The sequence below is a fragment of the Pelobates fuscus genome, chromosome 6 (assembly GCF_036172605.1).
Source record: "Pelobates fuscus isolate aPelFus1 chromosome 6, aPelFus1.pri, whole genome shotgun sequence".
Taxonomy (NCBI): Eukaryota; Metazoa; Chordata; class Amphibia; order Anura; family Pelobatidae; genus Pelobates; species Pelobates fuscus.
Window position 1 is genome coordinate 181,473,969 of NC_086322.1, and position 27,056 is coordinate 181,501,024.

Here is a 27,056-nt window from a genome sequence, read left to right on the forward strand (position 1 = left end):
CCACTCCATAACCCACATTTCCCCCCATATACATTACAGCCTTAATTTCCTGCCCCTGAAACTTACACTTTAGCACCTATTCCACCAAACATACAGGTATGCTAAAGCTCCTATCCTGCACCCAAATACACACTAAAGTCCCTATCCCTCCAAACACACACCAGAGCCCCTATGCCTTTAGGCCCTATGAAATGCACACACCTTACACTGCATATATGTCAATGTATGTGTGTGTGTGTGTGTGTGTTTGTGTATAAACAGCTATGGAAAAAAAATTAAGAAAAATACTTAAATTTTTATTAAATCAGCTTTTCCATATGTACGGCAGCCATTCTATTTATGTGAATTCCAGCACAGGCATGCCTTCATCTTATTTCACAAGGAAAAGTATAAAAAAGCACTGCAGTGGTCACCCTACACTCTTGCAATAGGACCAGTTGGTTGGCAAAAACAGTGCTAGCAGTACCTCAAAAGCAATTGGTATCACACCCATTTTCCTGTATGATGTGATTTGTTTTGTTTTTGGGTTTTATTTGCGCTCAACATCTACCTATGTCATACTTCATCACCTATATCGGTTGGGTCTGCATGGAGTAAACCGTTGTTTACTGGCTCCGCCATGTGACAGTGGAGTAGTGTGGGGCGCTTCTGGGCCATACCTCCACCAAATAAACCCAGACCACTCCAGACTATGCTGGAGATGCGAACGAGAGGAAGGCACTATAAAACACATCTGGTGGGATTGCGCGATGATCAAACCATACTGGAAGAGGATACACAAAATGCTAGAGAAATTCACCGACGCACCCCCCCCCCCCTCTCCCTTGGAACCGGCAGCAATGCTCCTACACCACACTTCAGTTCCCCACCCTAAGTACAAAAAATCCATGACCATTAGAATACTCAATGTGGCCAAACGAGTGCTCCCCCAATTCTGGAAACAAACCGTGACACCTCCGCTCAAGACCTGGTTCAGCCAAATGGAGGAACTCAGGACAATAGAGGAGCTGACTATGACGGCCAATACTACCCCAACGACCTACATGGACATATGGACGTACTGGATCCTTGAGACAGCAAAGGAGGGATTCCAACTGGAACTCAGAACCGACACCGACGGACACTACAGCACAGACAGATAGGACTCAGAACGCACACTCCAGACGACAGAAGACGACTGACAGATGACTGACCCTGATCCCCCCCCGACTAACCCCCTTCTTCCTAACGACCCGAGCGATACAACTGCCCGAATCCAATCTACCGCACCCACCGCAACAAGGGATAGTCGAACCCTGAACAGAAACACACATGGAACCACACGAACCCCCCCGATCTATCAGGGATAACACCCCTATAGCACACACGATGAATGAACAAAATAACCCCCGACAAGCCCGGTTGCGACACAAATATAGACACAACCACCCATTCAGAACAGTGGAACCTAATACCCACAACACAGACGCACCTCTAAATAAGCACATGACACACAAACAGTAACGGTGGGGAACATACAAACCAACAAGGGAAAAACCGCACAACCCAGGACAAAGGGCCCTACGAGATGCCCGACAATTGAGGTTAGAAGAGAGGCCTGCGAGCCCCAACACATACACAGTACGAACCACAATTGCAATGTATGAACCGAATAATAGCTTGTGAACACCGAAACACGGGCGGAGCTTGTGTAAGATATCTGTGATATAGCGAACGCACCGAGGTTATTGTATTTATAAAGGGCACAGATAACGGTGCTTACTCCATACACACCGACAAAGTATATATTGTTATCTAACCTTAACCAAAGACGGTTACTGTGAATGTGGTTTATTTCAATTATAACACGTATAAAAACTTGTATTATATGAGATGCATAAAACCCGATAATTGGGACCTGCGAGTCCGTCAACGCTGTGGGCCTGCGAGCCCGAACTGTCACTAGCATTTTACTTTTTGCAATAACTCACCTTGGAGACCTGCGAGTCTCACTGTTTCCTAACACTTGCACAACGAATAAATAAAAATGATATTCACAAAAAAAAAAAAAAAATTAAAAGGGGGGTTAAAGTTGAAGGGAACAGGGGGGATAAGGGAATAAAAAAAAAGAAAAGCGAAAAAAAGGGAAAAAGAAACATGTTAATACAAGCAAAAACCAGAAAGGGTGAAAAATATCTATTTCAATGACAGTCTTATAATCACACCAATGTTGGGATTCTGGTATTAGCACTATACTTTATAGGTGCTCTTCCTAGCCTGCATACATTACCTACGTGACCAATAACTCCTCAGAGGGTGGGCTTAGACTAAGAAACAACGCAGAGACTATTTGCAAATTGTCTTAGTATCCACCTGACACATGTTTTTGGTGTGGGGTGTGGCTCATATCTGTGCATACTTACTGTGCAGTACTTCTCCATGCTCTGGTCACATTGGATATGAGAATTTTGGCCCTTAATAAGCTTATGTACTGGAATTTGAACCCCCTTTTTAAAAGGGGTACTATAGTACCCGGAATACAAAGCTGTATTCCTGGCACTATCGCTCCCCCTGTCTCCCCCCTCCCTTGCACACCCTTTTCCCCAGTGAATAAAGGGCTAAAACCCCTTTATTTACTTACCTGATAACCGAGAGACATCGGCGATGGGTCCAAGCTCCTCCCTCCCGCAACGAGAGGGCTCTAACGCGCATGTGCGGCAGAGGAATACTGATTCTTGGTGTATCAATGCTTCCCTATGGGAATGAATCTGACACTGGAGGTCCTCATGCAGAGTGAGGAAAAGGCAGAGTAATACAGTGAGAATCAGGTTAGTTTTATCCTGAAAAATGCAAAATACTGCATTTAAGATCAGCAGAAGGCTAAAATGACTCTCTGCTGACTGGCATGACTGTCAACTCTCAACTGTAGAATGACACCAAGTGACCTACAAAACAAATGGCAAATGGCAGCAGGGGTGAAGTGCACAGTGAGGACGGTTTGAAACAGGCTCCTAGGGGCAGAGCTGAATTCTTGCAAAAGCTTGAATAAAAACCTTCATCAATGAGAAGCAAAGAAGAGCCAGGCTGTGGTTTGCAAAAGACAATAAGGATTGGACCATAGAGGATGGAGTAGGGTCATCTTCTCTAATGAGTCCAATTTTCAGCTTTGTCCAGCACCTGGTCATCTAATGGAAAGGCCTACAAGTCACCAGTATTGCACCAGCAGTGGCATAAAGCCACTCAAAAGCGATGTTAAAGACAAGTGGAGAGCATGCCAAGACAAATAAAAGCTACGATTGACAAACAGGGCTAATCCATCGAATATTAATTCCTAAACTTTTACTAAGTTGAAATATTAGTATTGTGTTGTTTAAAAATGAATATGAACTTATTTTTCAAGGTCTGAAAACTATAATATATTTATTTTGGAGAAATGTTATCAGTAGTTTAAAGGATGAAACAAAAATTTTAATTTTACTCAAATACATACCTTGAAATAGTAAAACCAGAGAAACGGATAATTTTGCAGTAGTATTTTAATTTGGGGGGGGGGGGCAGCAAGAAGGGTAAATAGGGCCATGAGTATCTATATTATTAATAATATTAACAATTTTATTGACCCCAGGTGTCTTTTCCTGAATATTATCAATATCACCAGTGCCTTGTTGTTTTGTGATGGGAATCCAGCATGGTCAAAATTTAGTAGGCCAAGATTTCCATGTGGCATATGTCTGTTGTGTCAGTTAGTTAGCTACACGTAGCTAGGATACTGTCATCAATGTACTGAGCATGTGCAGGAATGCAGGAACTGAAATTGCACTTATTTCCTTTGTCTTGGATGAGCCATGTGGTTTGACCAGATGTACAAGTCTATATTCTGCTCATTGATTGGTTAAAGGTATATGTGGTTGTAGCTATTAATGGGAGGAGTTATAGTGCTATATAAGGAATGTACACCATGTGTTGGTCTCTCAGATATTTTTGGAACAGGAGTTTATCTGAGGCCCGATCGGTATGTTAATAAAGACTGCTTACTTCCTGAAGACCTGCATCCATCTCTCTGTGTTTGGCTTCTGCTAGTTTACTCGGTAACATAATTGGTGCATTGAGCCGGGAACTTCTCATCGCATGGAAGCTGGCGCAGAGATTTGAGACGGTAAAGCTTTTTACCAACGTTCTCCACGGCGGCACCCCTGGACCTCTGCGTGGACCTCCTTTCGTCTCAGCGCCACTGGCCTTTTTTCCAGGAGATCATCGGCTTCTGCGCAGTGAGTACCGGGGTGCCCCGTCGATTGAATGTGAACCCAGGGCCAGGAACTAACAGGTAAGACTGATACCGTTAGAGCGGTAGACCCACAAGGGGTTTTATATTTGGAACCGGTTATTGGAATCTGCCCCTTCCCTCTGGAAGGAAGAAGCAAAGGCGCACTGCTTATCTGGACATTAGACGCTCTGTAGTCAGCCCGTCTAATATAGGTGGTATAGTCAGACTGAGTTCTGGTGTAAATAGCTCAAGTCAGACACCGATGTCCTGCCTTGACTAGCATACTAGGTGTAAATTTTGGTTGCTAGGTCGGGGAGATCAGCGAAACTAGCAGACTCGGTTGTATATTATAGTTTGCTAGATTTCACTCTATCTTACCTAAGTGTGCTTTGTTGTATATCCAGCCACTAGATTATTGATAGCGTATATAGACTAAAAGGGTATTGATGTAAATTCTGCCCTCTAGTTCGCTATATGTGTGTCTGGGCAGCGAAGACTTATTGAATCTCTGGTGTACAAATAGATCAAAAGCTCTCGAGGTGCTGGCCAGTTAGAATAGTTGGGATTATTGTAAATGTTGTTAAATATATTGTAGTTGGTGAATTGGTTAAATTGTATGTCCTGCTAGAAAGCATGAGCTCTGCCATCTAGTGGGAGTGTAAATTGTGTGTATAATTGTAAAATAGCGCACGGTACCATAACTACTGACATGTGCCATAACCACTGACATTGTGTAAAAATTACTAACAATTGCTGTCTTATGTTATATGTATAATACCATAACTGTTACTAACTGATCTGTGGCTTTAAAACTGTATTATAACCACTTACTAACTGTACCATAACCACTGACTGTAAAGATGAGATTACTAGAATGTGATATAGTTGGTTAGTTAAAAGTTGATTTATAGTACGGATAATTGTAGAGACGATTTATAGTAACAGAGATAAGTATCTAGTGTTTGGTAAAATCTTTGTGAGGGAGACGTTGCGATATCACTGTATGTATAAGAATTCTCTGCGTGTTATCGTGTGTATGTTTGGCTTAGCAACTGTGCCACATGGTGCTGTTGCCAGGGAAATGAGTGTGACTGTTGGAAGTGTGTTTGGGGTATTGTGTTTCTTTGTATTGGATGCTCCGTTGCCAGTATGGGTGCGTCTGACTCAAAGATTGTTGATCCCTTGTCGTGTATGATGAAAAACTTTATAAAGGAATATGCTGTTTGTGATTATGGTGTAACACTGTCCCCCAAAAGATTAAAATACTCTGTGTAGCAGAGGAAGGCCTGTTCTGGTAACCAGTGTTCCTGTGGATCCTTGATCCAGATTTAATACAGCAGGTTTACATTGTTATAAATAATATGCTGGGGCTACACAGTAGTTTCTGTATACAGATTGTTGAAACACTGCTAAATGGATCAAGCTGTGCTAAGAGGAACAATGGAGTCCATGGTAGCCAGAACATGTTTGTCCACTAAAGCCTTCATTTCCTGGCTATACAAACATGACCTATAATGGAGGTTTTAACCGCCATTCCGATTTACTTCTAGTACTTACTTGATGATCAGACTGAAAAGGTATCTGTTGTTCATATGTCTCAGAGCCAGGGTACCATATTTCTTTTGCCTCCCATGGCCACTGGTCTCCCATATTAGTACCTCCACACACATAGCAATTAGTTACATTAAGACTACCCGCAATACTCTCAGCCAAATCAATAAATAGGCTCTTAACATTATGGGGAATGTTATCCTCAACACTCATCTCCTTATAAAAGGAATGTATAACACGTCTGTAGGTGAGCTAACTTGCTTGGTACAAAAAGCCTATAATGTTAATACTAAAAATACTACTTGGTGGTCAGCTTCAAATGTCTCGGAGCCTACTAATCCGTTTGCCAATTACACTCATTTAAAGGAGCTTTGGTTTGACTTATCTGCTACATCTAGTTGGAAAGCCCCAGCAAATTTATACTGGATCTGTGGTAAGAAAGCTTATTCAGAGTTACCACAAGATTGGGAAGGGGCATGTGTATTAGGTATGCTCAAGCCATCCTTCTTCTTGTTGCCAATTGAGACAGGAGAGACCTTGGGAGTTAAGATTTATGAAGTAAATCATAAAAATAAGCAAGCATCCTTGAATATAGGTAGTTGGGAAGATGATGAGTGGCCTCCCCAACGTATCATGAATTACTATGGACCATTTCAATTAGCTCCCAACTATCACAGCCTGATCCTACCAATGTCACGATTTCCAGCGCCCATCCAGCCTTGCCACCTACCGCACGGGCCCAAGCACAACTCACGGTACCACCCGATGCCTTTTTTCCGGCCGCAGCGGCTACAGAAAAGGAGACGCAAAAACGGGGCCTACCAAACGCCGTCGAGCCCCGGCCTCGCGGATATCCTACGCGGACACCCGGCGGAACTCAGGGATTCCACTTACCCATGGGAAATACCCATCATTCCTGCTCACACCCCAGCCATGGGGCGCCGGTCCCAAAAACCACAAGGTACGCCTGGGGACAGGGATATAGGGGCCATGTTGCAATGGCCTGCTACCTCTAAGCCAGCTACCATGCCAGACAGGCCGGACTTAGCCCGGGCACCCAACACAGCCCACCAGAGCCCCAATCCAACTGGCTTTCCACAGAACAGACAGCCGGACAAGGCACCCAGCATGAGCCAGCCTGATCCTGCCTCCCCTGAGCCCCTCCAGGCACCACCACCCGCAAGCTCGCAAACCCGGGAAAGCCTGGGCACTGACTTTCAGGAGCACCCCCAGGCTCTACAGCAGATAAGGGCACACACCACAATGTTGCACAGACCTGACTCCCCAGGGCCTTCACAAGAGCCACTGGCACGTCCACTGGAGTCCACAGATGACTCAGCTCCAACCACCAAACGAGACCTCAAAATTCTCCTAGCAGAGATCCACAAACTCCTGGCAGCTGACTCAGCCATCCTCAAGACTGAATTACACACAGTCGCAGAAAGGGTGAGAGCCACGGAGGAAGAAGTAGTGTCAGTTCACACTCACATGAACCAGATGGAAGACACCATCAGACAACTCCAGCAACAACACACCTACCTGGCAATTAAAATGTCGACTTTGGAAGACCGACAACGCCGTTCCAACATCAAAATCCGGGGCATACCCATGGCGATCTCTGCCGACAAGCTGCCGCACTATGTCAGGCGCCTCTTGAATACTGTGTTACCACACTCACTCGTAAAAAAAATCATAATCGATGGAGTATACCGCTTACCTAGCGCCCCACACATAAAAACTCCACCAGCCAGAGATGTCATCCTCAAATGTGTACAAGACACATAATGAAGGGGCTGAAAGGCAAGACACCACTGCTATTTGAGAATTCCTCATTGACATTCTTCCAGGACCTGTCAAAAGCTACCCTCTTGTGGCGCAAATCCTATGGACTGCTCACCACACAGCTACGTTCAGCAAATATCGCCTACAGATGGGGCGCTGACGGAACTTTGGAGATAACACATAATGGAACCACTCATGTCCTGACCTCGGTGGAAGGAGCAACACCCCTCCTGGACACCCTGGGACTGCCTAGCTCCATGAACGCTACACGACACAGACCTCAAACAACGGCCGAGGACCTGGAGAACACCGACCCGTTTGAGCCGGGACACAGCGGATCACAACACCCCATCCCATGACCGGTGTGAATTGACACCACCAGCCTCTCCAACACAACAGTGGCATACCTTCCATGTTCGGACATTAATGTTAATGTTCACCTCGTTTGATATTGTTTATTGTCTTTTGTTTTCTTTTAACTTACATTCACTACTAGCGCTTTAGTTATACTTAGGCTTCACCGCCACAGGTCCAAGACCGCTTAACCTTCTACCAGAGGGCCACAAAACGGTTAGCACCATAAGATTCAGCACAACCTGTTCCCACACACTTGGCGTCCACGCATCCAAACCTCCCCCCCCCCCCCCCCCGCTGCCCCCTTGGTTAGGGGTACTCAATCGATGCTAAAGCTCCTCACTCAGCTCCACATAAAGAGCTAGACTTACGAACTCGGTTTAAGCGCAACACCCAGCACACCATAACCACACTAACGCACCACCGCCCACACGGAGCGCCAATACCAGCAGACCCACAACCCGCACGTGCTGACACCAATCATTCAGCTCCACCCTACTCACAAGGGTATACAAAACATACGGACACATCTAGATAGCGCTTCATATACAGTTTCATATGTTGATGTTCTTCTTACTTCTTCTTCTTCTTACTTCCTGAAGACCTGCATCCATCTCTCTGTGTTTGGCTTCTGCTAGTTTACTCGGTAACAGTTTTACTTTATGATGTTACAGGTGTCCGTGTTGTAAGTAACGCAGGGGGAACTAATCCAATGGCCTGTGCTGCTGCACTGCACGATGTAGTGAAAAAAGCCAAACTGGATTTGAAGATAGCAGTTGTTACTGGTGATGATTTAATAAAACAGGTAATGTACAAGCTTGTCACTTCTAATTAAAATATTTGTGAACTACATTTCCCATGATGCTAAAATGGTTACTCCAATGTATATGAACACTTCTGCTTTTTGAAGTGGTCATGGAGGATGGAATCTGTATAAGCAGTGTTTCTGCACTGCACATACATAAATATGTGCACTTTTGTGCTGTGGTCTACCTAAAGAATAATACCCAAAAGAGCATTATTCATTTAACAAATAGTTAAAAAGTGTTGGTTAAATAGTCTTATTTATTTTTTTGTTTATTTATAACCTTTTGATTGCTGGTTGCTTTCACAGCAGTCGGGCTGCCTTATTTTTTTTATTTTTTATTATTTAGAACTAATTTAGAGATTGTATTGCCAAATAAAAATATATGAAAGGTTGTATATGTATCCACTCAATATAAAATACAAACTTTAATTTAATTGAGAGGTTGATCAAACTTTCATTTTCACACAGTTTCTAAATTTTTCCAAGTATGTTTTGCAATCAGTTTCTGAGCTAGTCGGAATTCATCCTGGCTTATTACAGAGGCTTGTGTATTCATTAGAAAAGTGTAGATTTAGAGTGCAAGCTTTTCTCTCTGGTCTCTTTGTACATATTATACAAATCAATGCAAAATAATCTCCTTATGCAGTTACATAATGCATTATTAGGACAGCAGGCATTTTGATTGTGTACATCAAGCATGTCAAACTCAAAGTCTAGCACGGGCCACATAAACAATGTTTAAGTTTACGTGGGCTGCAAAAAAAAACCAAACCTTAAATTTTCATAGAAACTTAGGTTTGTTTTGAAAAGTACAGTATAAAATAACAAAAATCCCCCTCTACTAAACCCCAATCCCCTCCTCTGTATTAAACCCCAGTCCCGCCCTCTGTGCTAAATTCCCAGTCCCCACCCCTCTATACTAAATCTCAGTCCCCCCCTCTATACTAAATCCCAGTCCCCCCTCTACTAAATCCCAGTATCCCCCTCTACTAAACCCCAGCCCTTGTTTTAAAAACAACAACAATATTAGCCAACAAGCAGACTCCACTCACACTGCTGCTGCCAGTATGCGACTCTGGAGTCCAAAGTTTGGTATAGCCCCAATGGTGCCATCTGCACCATGTGCCAAAGCGGATCCTCTCGCTACTCCTTGAAAACCTGTGAAGGTGGATCACGTTGACATCACATCGGAATGTGACGTGGCGTTGCGTGCCTCCGTGCACCTCCATGTCCTTTACTAGCCAGCTGTGGCCATCGCAACACTGACAGACACAAATTCACTGACACACACACACACACTGACAGACACACACTCTCTGACAGACAGACAGACACACACACACACACACTTTCTGACAGACACACACACACTCTCTCTGACAGACATACACGCACACACTCTCTGACACATACACTCTCTGACACACACACACACACACACTCTCTGACACACACACACACACTCTCTTACAGACACACACACTCTCTTACAGACACACACACACTCTCTCTGACAGACACACACACTCTCTCTGACAGACACACACACACACACTCAGACAGACACACACACACACACACACTCAGACAGACAGGCACACACACACTGACAGACACATACACATTTCTACATTCTTGCACACACTAACATCATTTTCTTTATTGCTCCCTTTCTTTGGGAGCTGGTGTGGGGCCTCTTCTCTCGGGAGCTCAGTCTACATGCTTCTCACTGCTCCCTCACAAGTGCAGTTTAGTGATTCCGGGTGCCGGAATTACATCATATTCCGGCACACAGCATCACAATAGAGGGCGCGCACGAGGGAGCAGTGAGTAGCAGGAAGACTGAGCTCCCTCGCTGCAGCCAGGTTGTCTCCTCCGGCCGGTACTGGGTAAATTTGAGCAGAGAAGGCACCTGCAATGTAAGGAGAGCAGGTACCTACTCTGCCTTAGTAATCATGGCAAACTCGTGGCTCACTGGGCCACAAATATAGTCATTGTGTGAGTTTGACCTGCTTGATCTACACTACATTTTTTTTTTTTTTTCTATGTTATTATACAATATTTATGGGGTAAGTCAAGTTGTGTTTTTTATTTACTTTTTATTTATTAGCGCTCCAGTAATTGGTATATAGTTTTATTCCATATATTGTGTTCTAGTATGTAGTGTATTTATGTTTGAAACACTCTCTTTTTCTTTTAAGAGTCTTTAAAGTTATAGGATTGAAATTGTGTCATTGTTGTGTCTTGATGTATGGCTGAAATGGTTTTACTAAACAAAACAAGTTATTACACTGTATTAATCAGTTGTTTTTTTAACACTACTTCATTTAAAAAAATTAAATGGACTATGTTTTCATCTTCGTTTTAATGACTTTGTAACTTTTTAAGTTTCCTGCTCAAAAGCACCCTCCTCCCAATCTTCATGTTGCAAGGGAAAATTGATTTCCATATGTCATGAATGTCTGTTTACAGAGTGATGCTTTGAAAAATGCTGGCACTGTAGATATGGAGCTTGGGAAACCATTTCCAGAGAAAATTCACAGCATGAATGCTTACCTAGGGTGAGTAAATATGTGGCCCGCAGTTATTCCTGATTGTGAGAGTTTGTTTGTGAGTAGTAAAGTAGTAATAGGACTGTTTTTAATATTTTTTTTCTTCATTCAATTATTGCTATCTTGTCAATGCAATGCTGAAGAATGTAAAAGCACACTGTAGGCATTGTAACTTCTTTATCTCATTGAAGTGCTTATAATGACTGGAGTACCTTGACACTGTTCTTCAATAAACCGTTTTCATAGGGTTATTTACAAAAGTGAGAATTCAAAGTGAATTGTAAATTATAAGTCAGAATAGTCAAACTTGGAAAATGTTCTCAGTTTGCTATGCTTTAAGTACAGCTACTCTGGCCTTCAATTTGAAATTAACTTTGAAGTTTACTATTTGCAGAATATTCTACATTTTGGGGATTCTTTTTATTACATGCCTCTTACATTTAGGCATGGGTGGTCTTGAGTGACATAAACAGAAGATAGTAAGTCGTGTAAGAACTTGAGGTTTTAACATGGTGATGTTATTATTGCGAAAAGGGATATTGTATCAGTAGTATTGATATTGTAAAAATAGTATATTCTTGCACATCCACTTTGGTGGTGTAAATCTAAAATGTATTGTATATGTAAGAGGAGTCAGTGAGAAACAGAACATCAAGAATAATGTATCTTCAAGTAACACTCTGATTGTCCAGCAAATACAAGCAGCTGTTGACCATTTAACATCAATGACACTTAGTGGTGGACTGGTTGGGGCAAGGACCAAATACCTCCGGCCCATCTCTTGATGCTCCAGGAAATGGCTACACCGCCCCCACCAAATCACACACTGTACCATACAATAAAACCAGTACTGCTTGGTGGGGGCAGTTCAGGTGTGAGCAGGAGTGACCTTGTAGAGAACTGCCATCAGGATGAGTTGCTCTGTCTTCCCTGCTGCACTGGGCGGAAGTTATCTGGGAGCTAACATGTCACTTTCTCCCAGTGCTCTACAGTTTTCTGTATCCCTCCAAAGAACATAGCGCACTTTGCCTGTGAGATCACTTTATTGGACTCTACCAACAACATGGCCTTGTGATGTAGTTACAGTTAACGAGCTGGAGCCTATGTCAGGAGTTTTCCAGGGAAAAAAACACTGCTCTTAGTGCTGTCTTGTGCGTGTGTGCATACTTGGCAGATTAGAACTTATGGCCACGCCCCTCTTGTACACCAACCATAGGTCACTGTAAAGGAGGTATGTGATAAAACCCAGAAGCTATCAGTGTCCAACCCAGAGCTGTATAGTCAAGTGAGGATACTTATTCAAACTGGTTATTTTTTTCACTCCGTGACTCACCTATATTTTGGACGCTGGAGTACCCAATTAAATATATTTATATATTTTGTCATAAATGTTTCTCTTTTTAATTATTTCTGGACTAAAATATTTCCTTGCAGAACATGTGAAGTTGCAAGTACTCAAGCGTTTAAATCATCTGAAATTATTTTGGTGCATAATATAAGGGGCACATTCCAATGCTTTTTATAAACAAGTCCTTTTTGTTGTTTCTTGTCTACCATCACGACAAATCCCAGTTTTTCAGCTATCAGAATGGTCATGTTTTTTACTTACCGCCCTTGGGAATTTAGAAGAGGTACTGCAAATATTTCCTGCTGCAGTACCTCTTCCATTTTTTAAATACGATAAATCGCCAGCATAGTCACACTAATGGCACAGAATGTAAGCATACATCATTAATCTTACATTATGTTTCTCTACGAGGTTTTTGTGGTATAGGACTATCCTCCCCATGGACCATAGCTCCAATGTAATCTAATCCAACCACACTTGTCTGTATGAGGAATTATACATGGGCATATTCACTGAGAAGCTAGTCAGGGGCAGACTGATAGTAAACTGAGCCCTTGGAGCGCCATGAATATGTAATGTCTGACAAGTCAGGGCTGGACTACATATTCACACAGGGTGGAATAAAATGTTTTTAGATTTTATTCTTGTGATTGGATGACACTGTACAGTGACATAAACAGACAATACAATTATCCCCTAAATCTGAACTTGAGGTCATGTGGACTGCAACAGCATGATGGGAGTTTTATTCCACAACATTGTATGTATCCATGTATATTAAGGCAACTATCCAGTCCTATCTGTGTCAAAACATTTTGCATATATAGCATGTGAGGGTCCACTGAAGAAGAAGCGTGAACTTCAGTGTGAGAGAACCATTTAGCAAAAAAGCCAAAATTGTTCTGTTCATAAAGGCACAAAATAACTGTCCACATGTACCCTATACATGATTGTGGCTTCTGGTTAATAAAGAACAACATCTCCCCCTTTGCCATCTGCTTACTGTCTAGTGGTATGATCACCCATGTGAAGGTCATCGGTGTGCACAAAAGGAGAGATCGATATTCCCTAGTACTCTCCAATGCAAAGCCAACTTGTTTTCCAGTGGACCCCATACAGACTGCAGTGCTGGCAGCTTTCCAAATGCAACCATTTACAAACTGCAACCGCATACTAAATGCGAATAGTATTAATGACCCTATTCTCTGACATCATGGGCAGCGGTGTGAATGTTAACAGGAATATCCTCACCTGTTCATTCCTACATACCATACTGTGGGACAGGAGTAATTCACAAAATGTGGGATCAACCAGAGCCTTAAACATCCAGGAAGGGAACAGGATTATGACCTCATATTTCTGCACCATATATCAAGTACCCAGCTGCATAGGGTTTGGATATGCAGAGATCACCTGTGAGTTTCCTCTACCTGGGGAAAGGGAACTCTTTCCATAGCATTCATTCCCTTATTAGACCAGACTAGATGGCTATGAAAACATGTAACCTACTTCTCCAGGAATAAAATCATTGTTGTTCCATTGATTTAAAAAAAAAAAAAAACTTTTATTTTGTCATTATTATAAGAGAACCACCTGCTACTGCTTTAAAGGGGGAAACTGTTATCCATAAATGAATAGAAAACAGTAGAGAAAATAGTAGATATTACAAATATTATACTTAAAGGAACACTATAGCATATATAAACATGTATTCCTAACGCTATAGGGACTTGCTAGCTGTTTTGATTACTGCCACCCATTTTTCTTTCTCTCCATTGGGTTTGACTTACTTCTCACAGTGAAGCGCCAGTAGTAGTGCAATGTTTTATATTGCAGGGTTAACATTAAATGGCCACTGCACCCAGTTTACTTTGTTGCCTATCTGTTTTTTATTCTTACATTTGCTTACATTCAATGTTTTTGTTTTACAGGGCAAGACCAATTAGCAGAGCATTGGATCTCGGGGCAGACATTGTTGTGACAGGAAGATGTGTGGACAGTAGTATTGTGTTGGGACCACTTATACATTCTGTATGTATACATATTTTATTCCCAAAACGTATAAAACGTACAATTTCATAATTCTAGAAATAATTCAAAAAGACCTAGTGCAGATGGAATGGAACAATACTACAAACTATTTCACAAGAAGAAGAATATATATATATAATCAAAGTTATTGTTTTGCACAGCTATTGAAAATAGTTTTACAGTATGTAGACCCTCGCTATCCTATAATTTAGCGAAAAGTCTTGCAGTTGTGTTCTCTGGTGCTCCTGATAATGATTTTGTTCTTGACTTGGTAGCAAATCCAATTTGATCTCTGCTTGAAACCTATAACCCATAGACTTTACTGGGACAAAGTATATAACCTGATGATGCTCTGTTAGGTAAACACTGCGATCCTCTTCTCACTTCTTCTATTTCATGTTCCCTTCAGTCTTGTTTTCATCAAGTGAAATTATTACATTTTCGGTGTTATTCAGGTTGGAAGGTTGACTAAGCATTGTGTGATGTCAAAAGCAAAGGAGGTGTACAGACACAGACACAGTGCCTCAGGATTTAAAAAGTGCATTCTAAACAATAACTACCACAGCCAGTTTACACACCCCAATACACTCACCAATCATTGTTTGGATTAAATTTAACTTGAAGAATCTGCACACTTGGGGCAGTGCCAAAGAATTATGTAGCACTTTTAAATCTTTTAAAAATAAATCATATTTAGAAAACAACAAATTAACAAACTTCCCCAGTACCTCTAATATTTCTGTTTGTTGTTTCCAACATATGTTATTTTGAGCAGTTCAGAAGTATATCAATGTGTAAACTGAAAAGAAAAGTAGGTAAAGAGCAAGAGCAACCATGAAATGCACTGACATTTTACATGCAGAAACGCTCACATACATTATAATTAATATTACACATCCGAAGACACTCTCGTGCACTCATAGACATAGAACACTAAATATGCACTGAAACTGCACACACATTAAAGGAACTGTCAGGGTTGTAGCAGGAGGAGCTCAAGATAATTAAATGGAGACAGACAGGCCAAGGCAAAGTACTTACAGGAATAAGACAGAGACGTGGTCAGAAGGAGAAGGTAAATCAGTCCAGGTGGCAAGGTTCTTGGGCAGAGAGGCAGGCAGGAAGTCTATTATCAAATGGACAGGTAGCTGGTGTCATGATGCCAGCACAGGCAGCAAATTATCTATTTTGTACAGGTAAATTAGTTAGGTAAGACACAGGCTGAAGGCACAAGCAATGCATAGACTAGAGGCACAGGTAGCACAGAGAATGTAGGGCAACTTGCACAAATATCCGAGTAAGGAGTGAGGCTACATACACATGGCTTTAAATAAGGGACGGGAAGCACACTCCTTTACGTCATGCCCATGTATCAGCACAGATCCCCTGAGACACTCCACCCCATCTCTCATAAAGTTGGAAGTGCCTGTTTAAAGGAACCTGGGGGAGTGCAGTCTTTCCAAACGTGGTGGCAAGAATACTCTGGTCCCACTAGGAGCAGCAGTGGCAATGCCATGCCGACGACCGCACTGGGACCGAGGACTCCGCCAAGAACCGGCACGCTGACCTGGCAGTGAGGAGAGATACGGCGTGGTGGAGCCCTGATAGGAACACTGAAGTGTTAGTAATACAAGCCTATATTCCTAATGCAATAGTGTTCTCCTCTTTATTTAGATCCAGGGCCCTTCATAAAGGGGTATTACTTACCTTTTTTCCAGCACTGAAATTAAGTCTGTGCAACCACCTGATCTGCCGCCTGCGATCTTACATCAAAGCATCCTAATATTCTAATTCAATTCTCCTCAGAGAGGAGCACTGGGGATGAAAAGCGCAGGTTTGGAATTGCATACACAGAAAACTCTTGTACGCAAAGAGTTAAAATCTGAATTGTAATACTTTCCTGGATTAGACACACATTCGATTCAAATGAGAAAATGTAGCTCACAAATATTTCTTTCACTTTAAATACTTAGTGTGTCCCTGCTTTGACACTTTACGTTTTCTTTTCATATTTACTTAATGTATCTTGTGTTTCTGAATTTGTGCCATGCTCATTCATGTTATCAGGTTGTTTTTCCCCCCCAAACAGTTGATATCACAACAGGGTATATAAGGGTGGGTGGGTGAATGCATGCTTTAATTTTCAATATAAAGGGTAGGATTTGTAATTATGGTGGCTACCACAAGATGGTGCTATCTGTCAATCATGGAGATAAAATAATATAGAGAACAGGATTCTTCTACATATGAAATAAGTAATCAAAAGTGGAATTTTTAGGTATGTATATGATTTCATATGTATTTCTCATATACATATCACAGTTTCACAAATATATAACTAATTTGCATTTTTGTATATGTTTTAAGAACAAGTTGGCAGTGTATGTTGGCTCTATATTAATTATAATACAATCATTTATACAAATTATAATACTACAATATTACAATTGTGTTCTTTCTTCTAACCAAGATACGTAAACCAATTTTCTTGTGAAAAATAAACATTGTATCTATTTTAGAGGCATAGATTATGTTCTATACCAATATTAAGATTAGTTAATGCTTTAATTGATAGAAAGTGATATGTTTATTTTAAAAAAATTATTTAACCCCCCGATGCAGGCTGCAGCATTTTATTATTAACAATAACATGTTTTATATAACAAAAGTGATTTCAATAGTCACCAAAACAACTTTAGCTTAATGGATTAATTTTAGTGTATAGTCACCCCCCTGCAATCTCACTGACAATTCTCTGCCATTTAGTGAAATCACTTTTGTTTCTGTTTATGTAGTCCTAGCCACACCTTCCCTGGATGTGACGTACACAGCCCCATGTACAGATGGTTTCATTTTCAATCAGATGTAACAGCACAATGTGTTGACTTTATAAGTTTTTACCTCCTACTCTGTTAATTGAACGTTAATCGCACAGATGCTCTTGCAAGGTCTAGAGGGCCATTAACAGAGCAGGTCTTAAATATTCTGAATGAAACAGACTGTGCAAGAAAGGACGTTTAAACATTAGATTTATTTTTACAGGTACAGAAGGTATGACTAGGACTCCATAATTAGTGTGATCTAATTGTTAAATGGCAGTGGCATTGCAGTAACATAATGTATACACCAAAACCACTCCATTAAGCTAAAGCGGTTTTGGTGCTTATAGTGTCCCTTTAAAGGTAAGCTGATATCACATACCATAATCATTGTCTATGACAGGAAATATCACCAATATATCATCATTTTAGTAATGTTCGTTTAGAGTATTGATTTTTTACCATTCTAGTATCATACCTAGGTAAGTTGGTGCAAATATGGTTATGTAAGTTATGCTAAGTTTTTCAGAAAGAGAATGCAGTTGCAACTGCAGTATGTGTTAGTGTAAAAAAAACTTGCACATTAGAGGCGTTAAGTGTAATTATCGCTAAAATTATATTTCAAAGACCTATCGCAAGAAATTTATATGGTGTGCCACGTGAATATTTCACATATTTTGGTAGTTGTTATGACTGGGGGTATGTTTTATGTAAGTCCAATTTTGTACTCTTAATTGAACAACTTGCATATATATGTATTGCTGTAACATAACTAAATGGAACTTGAAAAATTTATTAAGGAACATGTACATAACAATAGAGAAAAAGCACTATTTTGTCAGCAGTAGGATTATAGAAAATAAACTACACCCTGTTCCAAATTATTATGCAAATTATATTTTTCTCATTTACCTAAATATTTGATGCAAAGAACAGTCAGCATAATTCTCATGTTATCAACTATTAAGAGTACAATTCAAATTTTATTGAACAAACCTCCTAATGATAACAGTATTTTTTCAAAACATAAAAAACCGTATGTGGCGAAACCGACCTCGCCACGTGTCCTTGGAGGGGGCTGCTTGCCCGCCTCTTGACTTTAGACTATGGCCCTTGTTCTTTTTCCCTGCAGAAAGGCTGGTTTGTGCTTTTCTGCGGACTGATAAAGCCATGCTACCCCAGATAGCTATGCCATGGAGCCCAGCCGTATACTGAAAGACTGTATGAAAGACTTTGGCTCCATGGCGATTGAACTATATGTATGTTATCTGAGCGCCATCCGGTAATAATGTGCGCTCAGATCTAAGCTATCTGCGGATAGGTAGAATGTCTGTATTTTATGTAATAAATGTAACCTTGTGTATTTTATTGTATTTTACTGTCTTTTTACTGCCATGTGCTTAATGGAGTTTTGCCTCTGTCCTTAGAGATAATTGGATCACTTCTCAATTATCTCCAGGATAGAAGACTCTGTGGAACTGGTTTTGGGCAGAAAAGCCATGCTTCATTTGGTCACAAAGGACTTCGATCTATCTTTTGAATCAATGGACCAATTTGGATGATTTTGACATATGTTTGTATTTGGAGTATGCTGATTCGGAAAATGTAATTTTATGTGAATGTGATGCATACTTTCCAAGTTATGAATATTGTGTAAAAAACGGTGTTCCTCTGCCTGTGATAATGAGATTACACATTGTGTTCAGTAATCATATCACAGGCAGAGGGGAGGATTTTGTGTGGGAGTGTCTGTGTGTATTGTACGGATTGATTGGTTGTTCTGTAAAACCCTGTGGGCTGTACTATGTTTGTGGATTGGGAATAAAAGAGACTGTATGTGCCAGTACAGCCAGTTCCTGCTTAACCCTCAAAGTGAAGTGTCGTCTCATTATTGCGGGAGAATTTATTGTATGCTGTTCCAGTTTGACTGCTAGGAGTGGAACCCTATTTGCATGGTTTGTCCTATTCGACTGTATACAGCATTCATATGCTTGAGAGAATTTATATGTTTCTCCGGTTCGGTGGTTGTGGTGTCGGCTGCAGTGCTTGGAGTCCTCAGAAAGCGCTAGGAGCATCCTTCAACGGGTGCCAGGTGATCCGTTACAACGTACAATGCACTGTTCAAAATTATTACGCACGGTAAGTTTCAAAACACTTTATAGGTTGTAAAGAACTGAAAATTGTCATTTGTTGTGTTTGCAGCATATTTACTGAAATCAAAAGCTATTTCAATCAAACTTATAACAACATTTTAACTTTTTAAACATTTTAACAGGTCACGTTACATTTAAACATAGGACCCCTTATTTGATAGCAGCTTTACAAGTCTTGCATCCATTGAACTTGTGAGTTTTTGGACAATTTCTGCTTGAATTTGTTTGCAAGATGTCAGAATAGCCTCCCAGAGCTGCTGTTTGGATGTAAGCCGCCTCCCACCCTCATAGATCTTTTGCTTGAGGATGCTCCAAAGGTTCTCAATAGGATTGAGGTCAGGGGAGGATGGAGGCCACGCCATGACTTTCTCTCCTTTTATCCCCATAGCAGCCATTGATGCAGAGGTATTCTTTGCAGCATGAGATGGTTCATTGTCATGCATGAAGATGATTTAATTACGGAAAGCATAGTTCTTCCTTCTGTACCAGGGAAGAAAGTGGTCAGTCAGAAACTCCACATACTTTGCAGAGGTCATCTTTACACCTTCGGGGACCCTAAAGGGGCTGACCAGCTCTCTTCACATGATTCTGGCCCAAAACATGACTCCACCACTGCCTTGCTGACGTCGCAGCCTTGTTGGAACAGGGTGGCCGTCCACCAACCATTCACTACTCTAGCCATCTGGACCATCCAGGGTTGCACGGCACTCATCAGTGAACACGACTGTTTGAAAATTAGTCTTCATGTATTTTTCTGCCCAATGCAGCCATTTCTGCTTGTGAGCATTGGTTAGTGGTGGCCGAATAGAAGGTTTATGCACAGTTGCAAGACTCTACACCTTGATGTCCGTGGGACTCCAGAGGCACCAGCAACTTTAAATATCTGTTTGCTGCTATGTAATGGTATTTTAGCAGCTACTCTCTTGATCCGATGCATGGATCTGGCAGAAATCTTCCTCAATGTGCCTTTATCTGCACAAACCCATCTGTGCTCTGAATCAGCCACAAATCTCTTAATAGTGCGATGATCACGCATAAGTTTTCGTGAAATATCTAATGTTTTTATACCTTGTCCAAGGCATTGGACTATTTCACTCTTTTTCTTCCCCATATTGCATGAAAATGGACCTCTGCTTATTAATGTGGAACACCCTCCTTCAGTAGTTTTTCCTTAAATTGGACTCACCTGGCAATCTAATTATCACAGGTGTCCGAGGTTGTTTTCAGTGATCAAAAGAGCCATGAGACACAATGCCATCCATGAGTTAAACTGAAAAACAAAATATTTAATCTTTGTGACACTTAAATAGAATTTGCATAATAATTTAGAACAGAGTGTAGGTGTATTTGAAGCTCCAGAGCATTAGATAATGTCAGAAAATGTAATTAGAAAGAAAGATGTAGTGGCATGAGACAGTAAATTGACAGCAGCACAAAGCAGGTAATTACACCATGCAGGGCAGAAATAATGTTCTTCTTTTTTTCTCCTAGTTTGGATGGAAGAGAAATGAGTTTGACTTGCTTGCTTCTGGCAGGTAAATATTACAAGTATTACAAGGTCATTGGGGCAATTCAGTGATCTTTCAGCCTCTCAAAGCTGTAATTGACATCAGAATAATTTGTAAATAAATCATAAAACAAGACACAGAGGCTAAAAACCTCCTCACATTGGTAGAAGAACAGTTTGCTATCACCTACTTTTTCTATGACTGTTACAGGCTTGTTAATGGGCGGTATGACCACTAAAATAACTTTAGTTTAATGAAGCAGTTTTGGAGTATAGATCATGCCACTGCAGTCTCACTGCTCAATTCTCTGCCATTTAGGAATGAAATCACTGTTTATGCAGTCGTAGTCACACCTCCCTGCATGTAACATCCTCAACCTTCCTATACCCTATCTGTAAAGTGAGATATAATGTTTGCACTTCCTTTATGGCACATTCTGTTCAATTTATAATGTCATATCTCCTGCACTATTAATAGCTTGCTAGACCTTTAAGGAGTCTCATGTGCATGATTAAAGTTCAATTTACAGAGCAGAAGAAAATCTGATTGAAATTAAAACCTTTTTTTTCATGCAGCCAGGGGAGGTGTGGCTAGGACTGCATAGACATAATAAAAAGTGATTTAACTCCTAAATGACAGAGCATTTAGTAGTGAAAATTCAGAGGCATGATCTATACACAAAAACTGACTCATTAAGCTACCTAGAGAACTACTCTTTATTTACTTAAAGGGACACTATAGCCACCCAGACCATTCAGCTCATTTAAGTGGTCTGTGTGCAGTGTCCCAGGTCACTTAACCATGCAATAGTAATTATTGCAGTTTTTTAACAAACTGTAATAATTGCCTTGGAGGGTTAACTCAACCTCCAGTGGCTGTCTAACAAACAGCCACTAGAGGGACTTTAGTGTGATTACCTGACTTTTGGTCGCCTAAGTGACGCTGGACGTCTTCATGCTTTGCATCAGTACATCCAGCGTCACCCCAAATCCCATAGGAAACATTGTACAATGCTTTCCTATGGGGGAAGTCCTAATGTGAGCATGGCAGAGCCTGAACCAGCATCAAGGGACATCCGTGCGGGAATCAGGTAAGTGACAGAAAGGGGGAGGGGTGCGAGGGAGGGAACACAAAAAAGTGCCTGGAAAACAACTTTGTGAATTTAAAAGTTAAGGTCACAGTAGCTGAACTGAAAAAAATAGCCAGCTGAGATATTTTTCACTGTATATTTGAAATTCACTTTGATTTACCCTGAATTCTCATTTCACTGAATAACCAATGCAGGGCTTAACTGTAGTGTGGAGCCCTGGGAAAGCTATATATGTACATGTAATGGAAATATGCAAAATATGAGTAAAATGTGTCATCAAGCGGTTGAACAACCATCAGACTTTCTCCATTATAGATTCATATTGTGTTCATACAGCGTAGCCCTTGCCCTCGCCAAACAATCATTCTTTTCCTCTCTCATTAGTTCATGCTCCCGCGATTCCAGGCGTCTCTTTGACACCTTTAATTCTCTTCTTTGCCCTGCTGTGGCCATCCCCCAAACTAACTTTACTGCTGATAGCTTTGCATATTACTTTACTGACAAGATTGAACAGCTAAGGAAAGAATTCTCCCCACCCTGCCTTTCTCTTTCTCAACCACATGTAGATTATGTAGTACCTATCCTGAAAAAAAAACAACAATTGACCCTTCCTTCCCCTTAACTATCATCCCATATCCCTGCTCCCTTTCTCCTCAAAGCTTCTGGAAAGACTTGTCTTTATCCGTATGTCTCACTTCCTCAATTCCAACTCTCTCCTTGACCCTCTTCTGGCTTCCGCCCTCTCCACTCTACTGAGACTGCTCTTATCAAAGTTACTAATGACCTAATCACAGCTAATCCAAAGGCAACTACTCCATACTAATTTTTCTTGACCTCTCTGCTGCCTTTGACACCGTTGATCATGCTCTCCTTCTTCAAACTCTTAAATCACTCGATCTCTGTGACTCTGTCCTCTTGTGGTTTTCCTCTTATCTCTCCCAATGCTCATTCAGTGTCTCCTTTTCTAATGATACCTCATCCCCCTCGTCCTGTCTCGGTTGGAGTCCCCCAAGGCTCTGTCCTTGGTCCCCTTCTATTTTCTCTTTATACTGCCTCTCTTGTCAAACATATTACCTCTTTTGGATTCCACTACCACCTGTATGCTGATGACACCCAGATATATCTCTCCTCTCCGGACCTCTCCCCTGCCGTCCTACAACGTGTCACTGCTAGTCTTCAATTGTTTAAAAAGTGCCTTAAAACCCATGCCTTTAGGAAAGATTATGGCCTCCCAGAGTAACCTCTACCTTACATACCTGTCTCTTGCTCTCTCCTAAAGAGCAGCACTCTACGCTCTTCTCCAGCTCTGCTTCACTCCCACCTTATTTGATTGCTATTTCCTGTCTTAATGTGTTTCTTCCTATAGACTGTAAGCTCGTTTGAGCAGGGTCCTCTACAACCTATCGTTCCTGTAAGTTTTATTATAATTGTTCTATTTATAGTTAAATCCCCCTCTCATAATATTGTAAAGCGCTACGGAATCTGTTGGCGCTATATAAATGGCAATGATAATAATAATAATAATAACAATGAAATACATTGATCAGTGACATAGTCAAAACATTAGGCATGTGCAAATCATCAGTGTGATACATTGTTAGCCACTATAGTGCATAAAGAGAAAAGAAAATTCAGCTTTTGTAATAAACAATAACTTTCCCCAGGATGTAGGCTTAGACCTTTCAACGGGTATCATGGAAAAAGACTACACAAAAATAACCTCAGAGAGTTTACAACAAAATGCAAAGATCTAAATCATAGATATGATAAACAGTGTATAATTTACTGAAAAGTACATTGAAAAAAACAAATTGATATCTGAATCAAACTCTCATGGACCAGGGTCCAATCACCCCAGCAGAGCCCAAACAATACAACTGGTGTCACTGTCCAAATAGATCTGTAGTGTAACAAACTTTTGGCTGCATGAGCTGCATAACAGCAACAGCATGCATGCAGAGAATTGCCATAATTGGATTAGGAGATATCTTTAAAACGACTTGTTTACACTAGTGGCAAAAATCTAGATCTGTTGCAGAATCGGCAACAATATGACGGATTGCTTGCATTCAGGGTATTTCTTTCAACCGTAACGCATTTCTGTTAAATCTCTCTTTAGTTTAAATACCAATATAACCGTGCAAATGGTTTTGTTTGGTTTTCTGAAAGCTCTTTTCTGTTCTGATTTCCATAAAACAAAAGGAATAATTTAGTGATTAGCTTTTGATAAGAGGAGATACATGTACACAAAGCCACAGCCAGAAATGACGATATTATTCTGCTGTAATTCAAGTAAAACTTTCCCCTTAACATGAACGTCATGCCAGGTTCAACTTAACATATAACAGCTGAATGCTGTGGCGAGGCTTATGTTCCTGTCCGCCTGCACCTCCCACACCTCACCCATTTGTAAGTCCCTGCATTGGCTTCCCATAAGATATAGGGCTCAATTTTAAATTCTGCTTCTTGATTTCAAATCTCTACACAACGCTGGTGCTCTCTCTCTTTCTCTATCTATCCTCTCTAATACACAAGTATGTCCCGTCTAGGCCCCTATGCTCTGTCGAAGTCCTACATCTATCCCTACGCCCTACGTCTATCCCTATATCTATCCTCCCACTTTTGATGCACGCCTTTAAGACTTCTTCAGGGCTGAACCGTTCCTGTGTAACTCTCTTCCCTTCTCCGTTAGGCGCTCACCCAGTATCCTCTCCTTCAAAAAAATAAATAAATAAATTTACTTCTTCACAAAAGCATATCAAGTAAACTGTTCATAGCTGCCAATTAATTCCTCTCCTGTAACTGTCATTAAACCACCTCCCCCCAATAAAACACACACTAAGTCTTCAGTGAATATTACTCTACCAATCTACTTCTCTAATACTATCCTTACCCTTTGTGTCAATATACCCCACTCCCTCTAGCATGTAAGCTCATTGAGCAGGGCCCTCAACCTCTCTGTTCCTGTACGTCCAACTTGTCTGGTTACAATTACATGTTTGTTTGTTAGTTCAGTTGTAAAGCGCTGCAGAATTTGTTGGCAATGTATAAATAATAATAATAGCTACCAAGGCAACAACTATATAATTTATTATGAAGATACATAAAATATGTAGTTGCTTAGGATAGGTCCTTTTCTTACATCCTGTCCACCATTCCAGTGCCAACCATTCTCAGAGGTTAATATGTGTTACACTACTATAATACCAGTTTCTGGTCCCACCTTGCTCCTGCAGTGGGAATAGGATCGTGACAGACAGCAAGAGAACACCCATACCATAACAGTATTTTCTGGTTCTTCCTATTTGCTGATTTGTCAGCATAGACTTCCATGCTGGGTAATGATTGACAGGTGGAGAATGGTCAGTAATTTTAAAGAACTTTAAATTAAAATCTGTATATGCGCTAGCATGCTATAGGGACATTTTTAAGCTATTTAAATTAAACTGACTAATCTGGCCTCCGCTCCTTCGCCATGATCTAATTACACTTCTGTACACACCCACCGTCCTCCCGCAGTCTTTGTTAAGTTGCCCTGCTTCATTTCCAGCATGCCATCATCTGAATGGAATGATGTCACATCACTCCATTCCTATACTCCCTAGCCAGCACTAGGAAGTTACCATAGCAACCCCATATCATTTTAATTTCCACCCTTTTGTCACATTTGTCAAGCGTAGGAAAAATGCATAAGGTATATATTGTTCATGCTTTTTTGTCTTCTTCACTTGAAAATACTTAAACTAGACTTGTCCAAATATAATTTCTTTAAATCCACTACCGAACAAATCAATCCATTCAAGATTTACCTATGGAGTCTTATTTAGACAAATCAACTGATTTGGTTGTAGATTAAAAGGAATCTGATTCAGACAAGCAAGCTCTAAAAAAGTTTCACAAGCGTTGACTAAATTGCATTTTCTTAATGCTCACCAATATATCCTTTCTTTTACAGTCTTGCTGGCCATTTAATAGAATGTGGTGCTCAGTGCACTGGTGGGATATTCACAGACTGGCATATGGTACCAGACTGGTAAGTGTGTTCTGAAACTGGTAGGTGAATACAGAGACTGTAGAGTGTAAGCTCATTTCGACACTGCCCTCTTCAGCTCCTATTCTTATATGTCATACATGTTTTGTTTGAGTTCAATGTTTTTTTGTTGTTGTCAGATCTGCCAGAATTTTTACTTTCCAGATAGAGGAAGTGTATGTGTGTGTGTGTGTGTGTGTGTGTATTATTTATTAATACACATGCTTATGATATATTACACTCTGGAGCTTTTAAGTAGAGCTAAGAGAATTAAAAATTCTATATCAATTAAAGGGACATTATAGCTCAAAGGGACACTATAGTTACCAGAACAACTAGGGCTTAATGTAGTTGTTTTGGTGAGTTTAATAGTTACCTTCAGTCTTTTTTCATGAAAACACTGCCTCTAGGGACATGTCCAAGTGGCCACTGGAAGGGCTTCCTGGGTCAGTGCTGCCGAAAAAGTAACCCTGACGTTCAGCGTCCCCATGCTCTGCATGGAGACGCAGCATTTTCCTCATAGAGATGCATTGATTCAGTGCATCTCTATGAGGAGGTCCTGATTGGCCAAAATGGCATTTGGTCCCGCCCCGTGCCGATTTTAGCCAATCCAATGCTTTCCCTATGGGAACTGTGTTCAGCGCTGGTGTTCAGCATCTCCACACTCTGCATAGAAGTGCTGCCCCTTCCCCATAGAGATGCATTGATTCAGTTCATATAGGAAAGCATTGGACTGGTTGAGATAATCAAGATTGATTATCTCAGCCATAGAGGCGGAGCTAGATGT

The 27,056-nt window shown here is 40.9% G+C and overlaps 1 protein-coding gene across 1 annotated transcript in view; it reads left to right on the top strand.

Annotated features, from left to right (window-relative positions):
* The window catches only part of LOC134614581 (uncharacterized), a 185,146-nt gene that overhangs the window by 11,871 nt on the left and 146,219 nt on the right, over positions 1 to 27,056 (top strand). Inside the window, exons 5-9 of the mRNA XM_063458544.1 lie at positions 8,605 to 8,735; positions 11,211 to 11,299; positions 14,570 to 14,669; positions 21,133 to 21,176; positions 26,195 to 26,272. Coding sequence (XP_063314614.1) covers positions 8,605 to 8,735; positions 11,211 to 11,299; positions 14,570 to 14,669; positions 21,133 to 21,176; positions 26,195 to 26,272 — 442 coding nt within the window. The remainder of the gene's footprint in view (positions 1 to 8,604; positions 8,736 to 11,210; positions 11,300 to 14,569; positions 14,670 to 21,132; positions 21,177 to 26,194; positions 26,273 to 27,056) is intronic.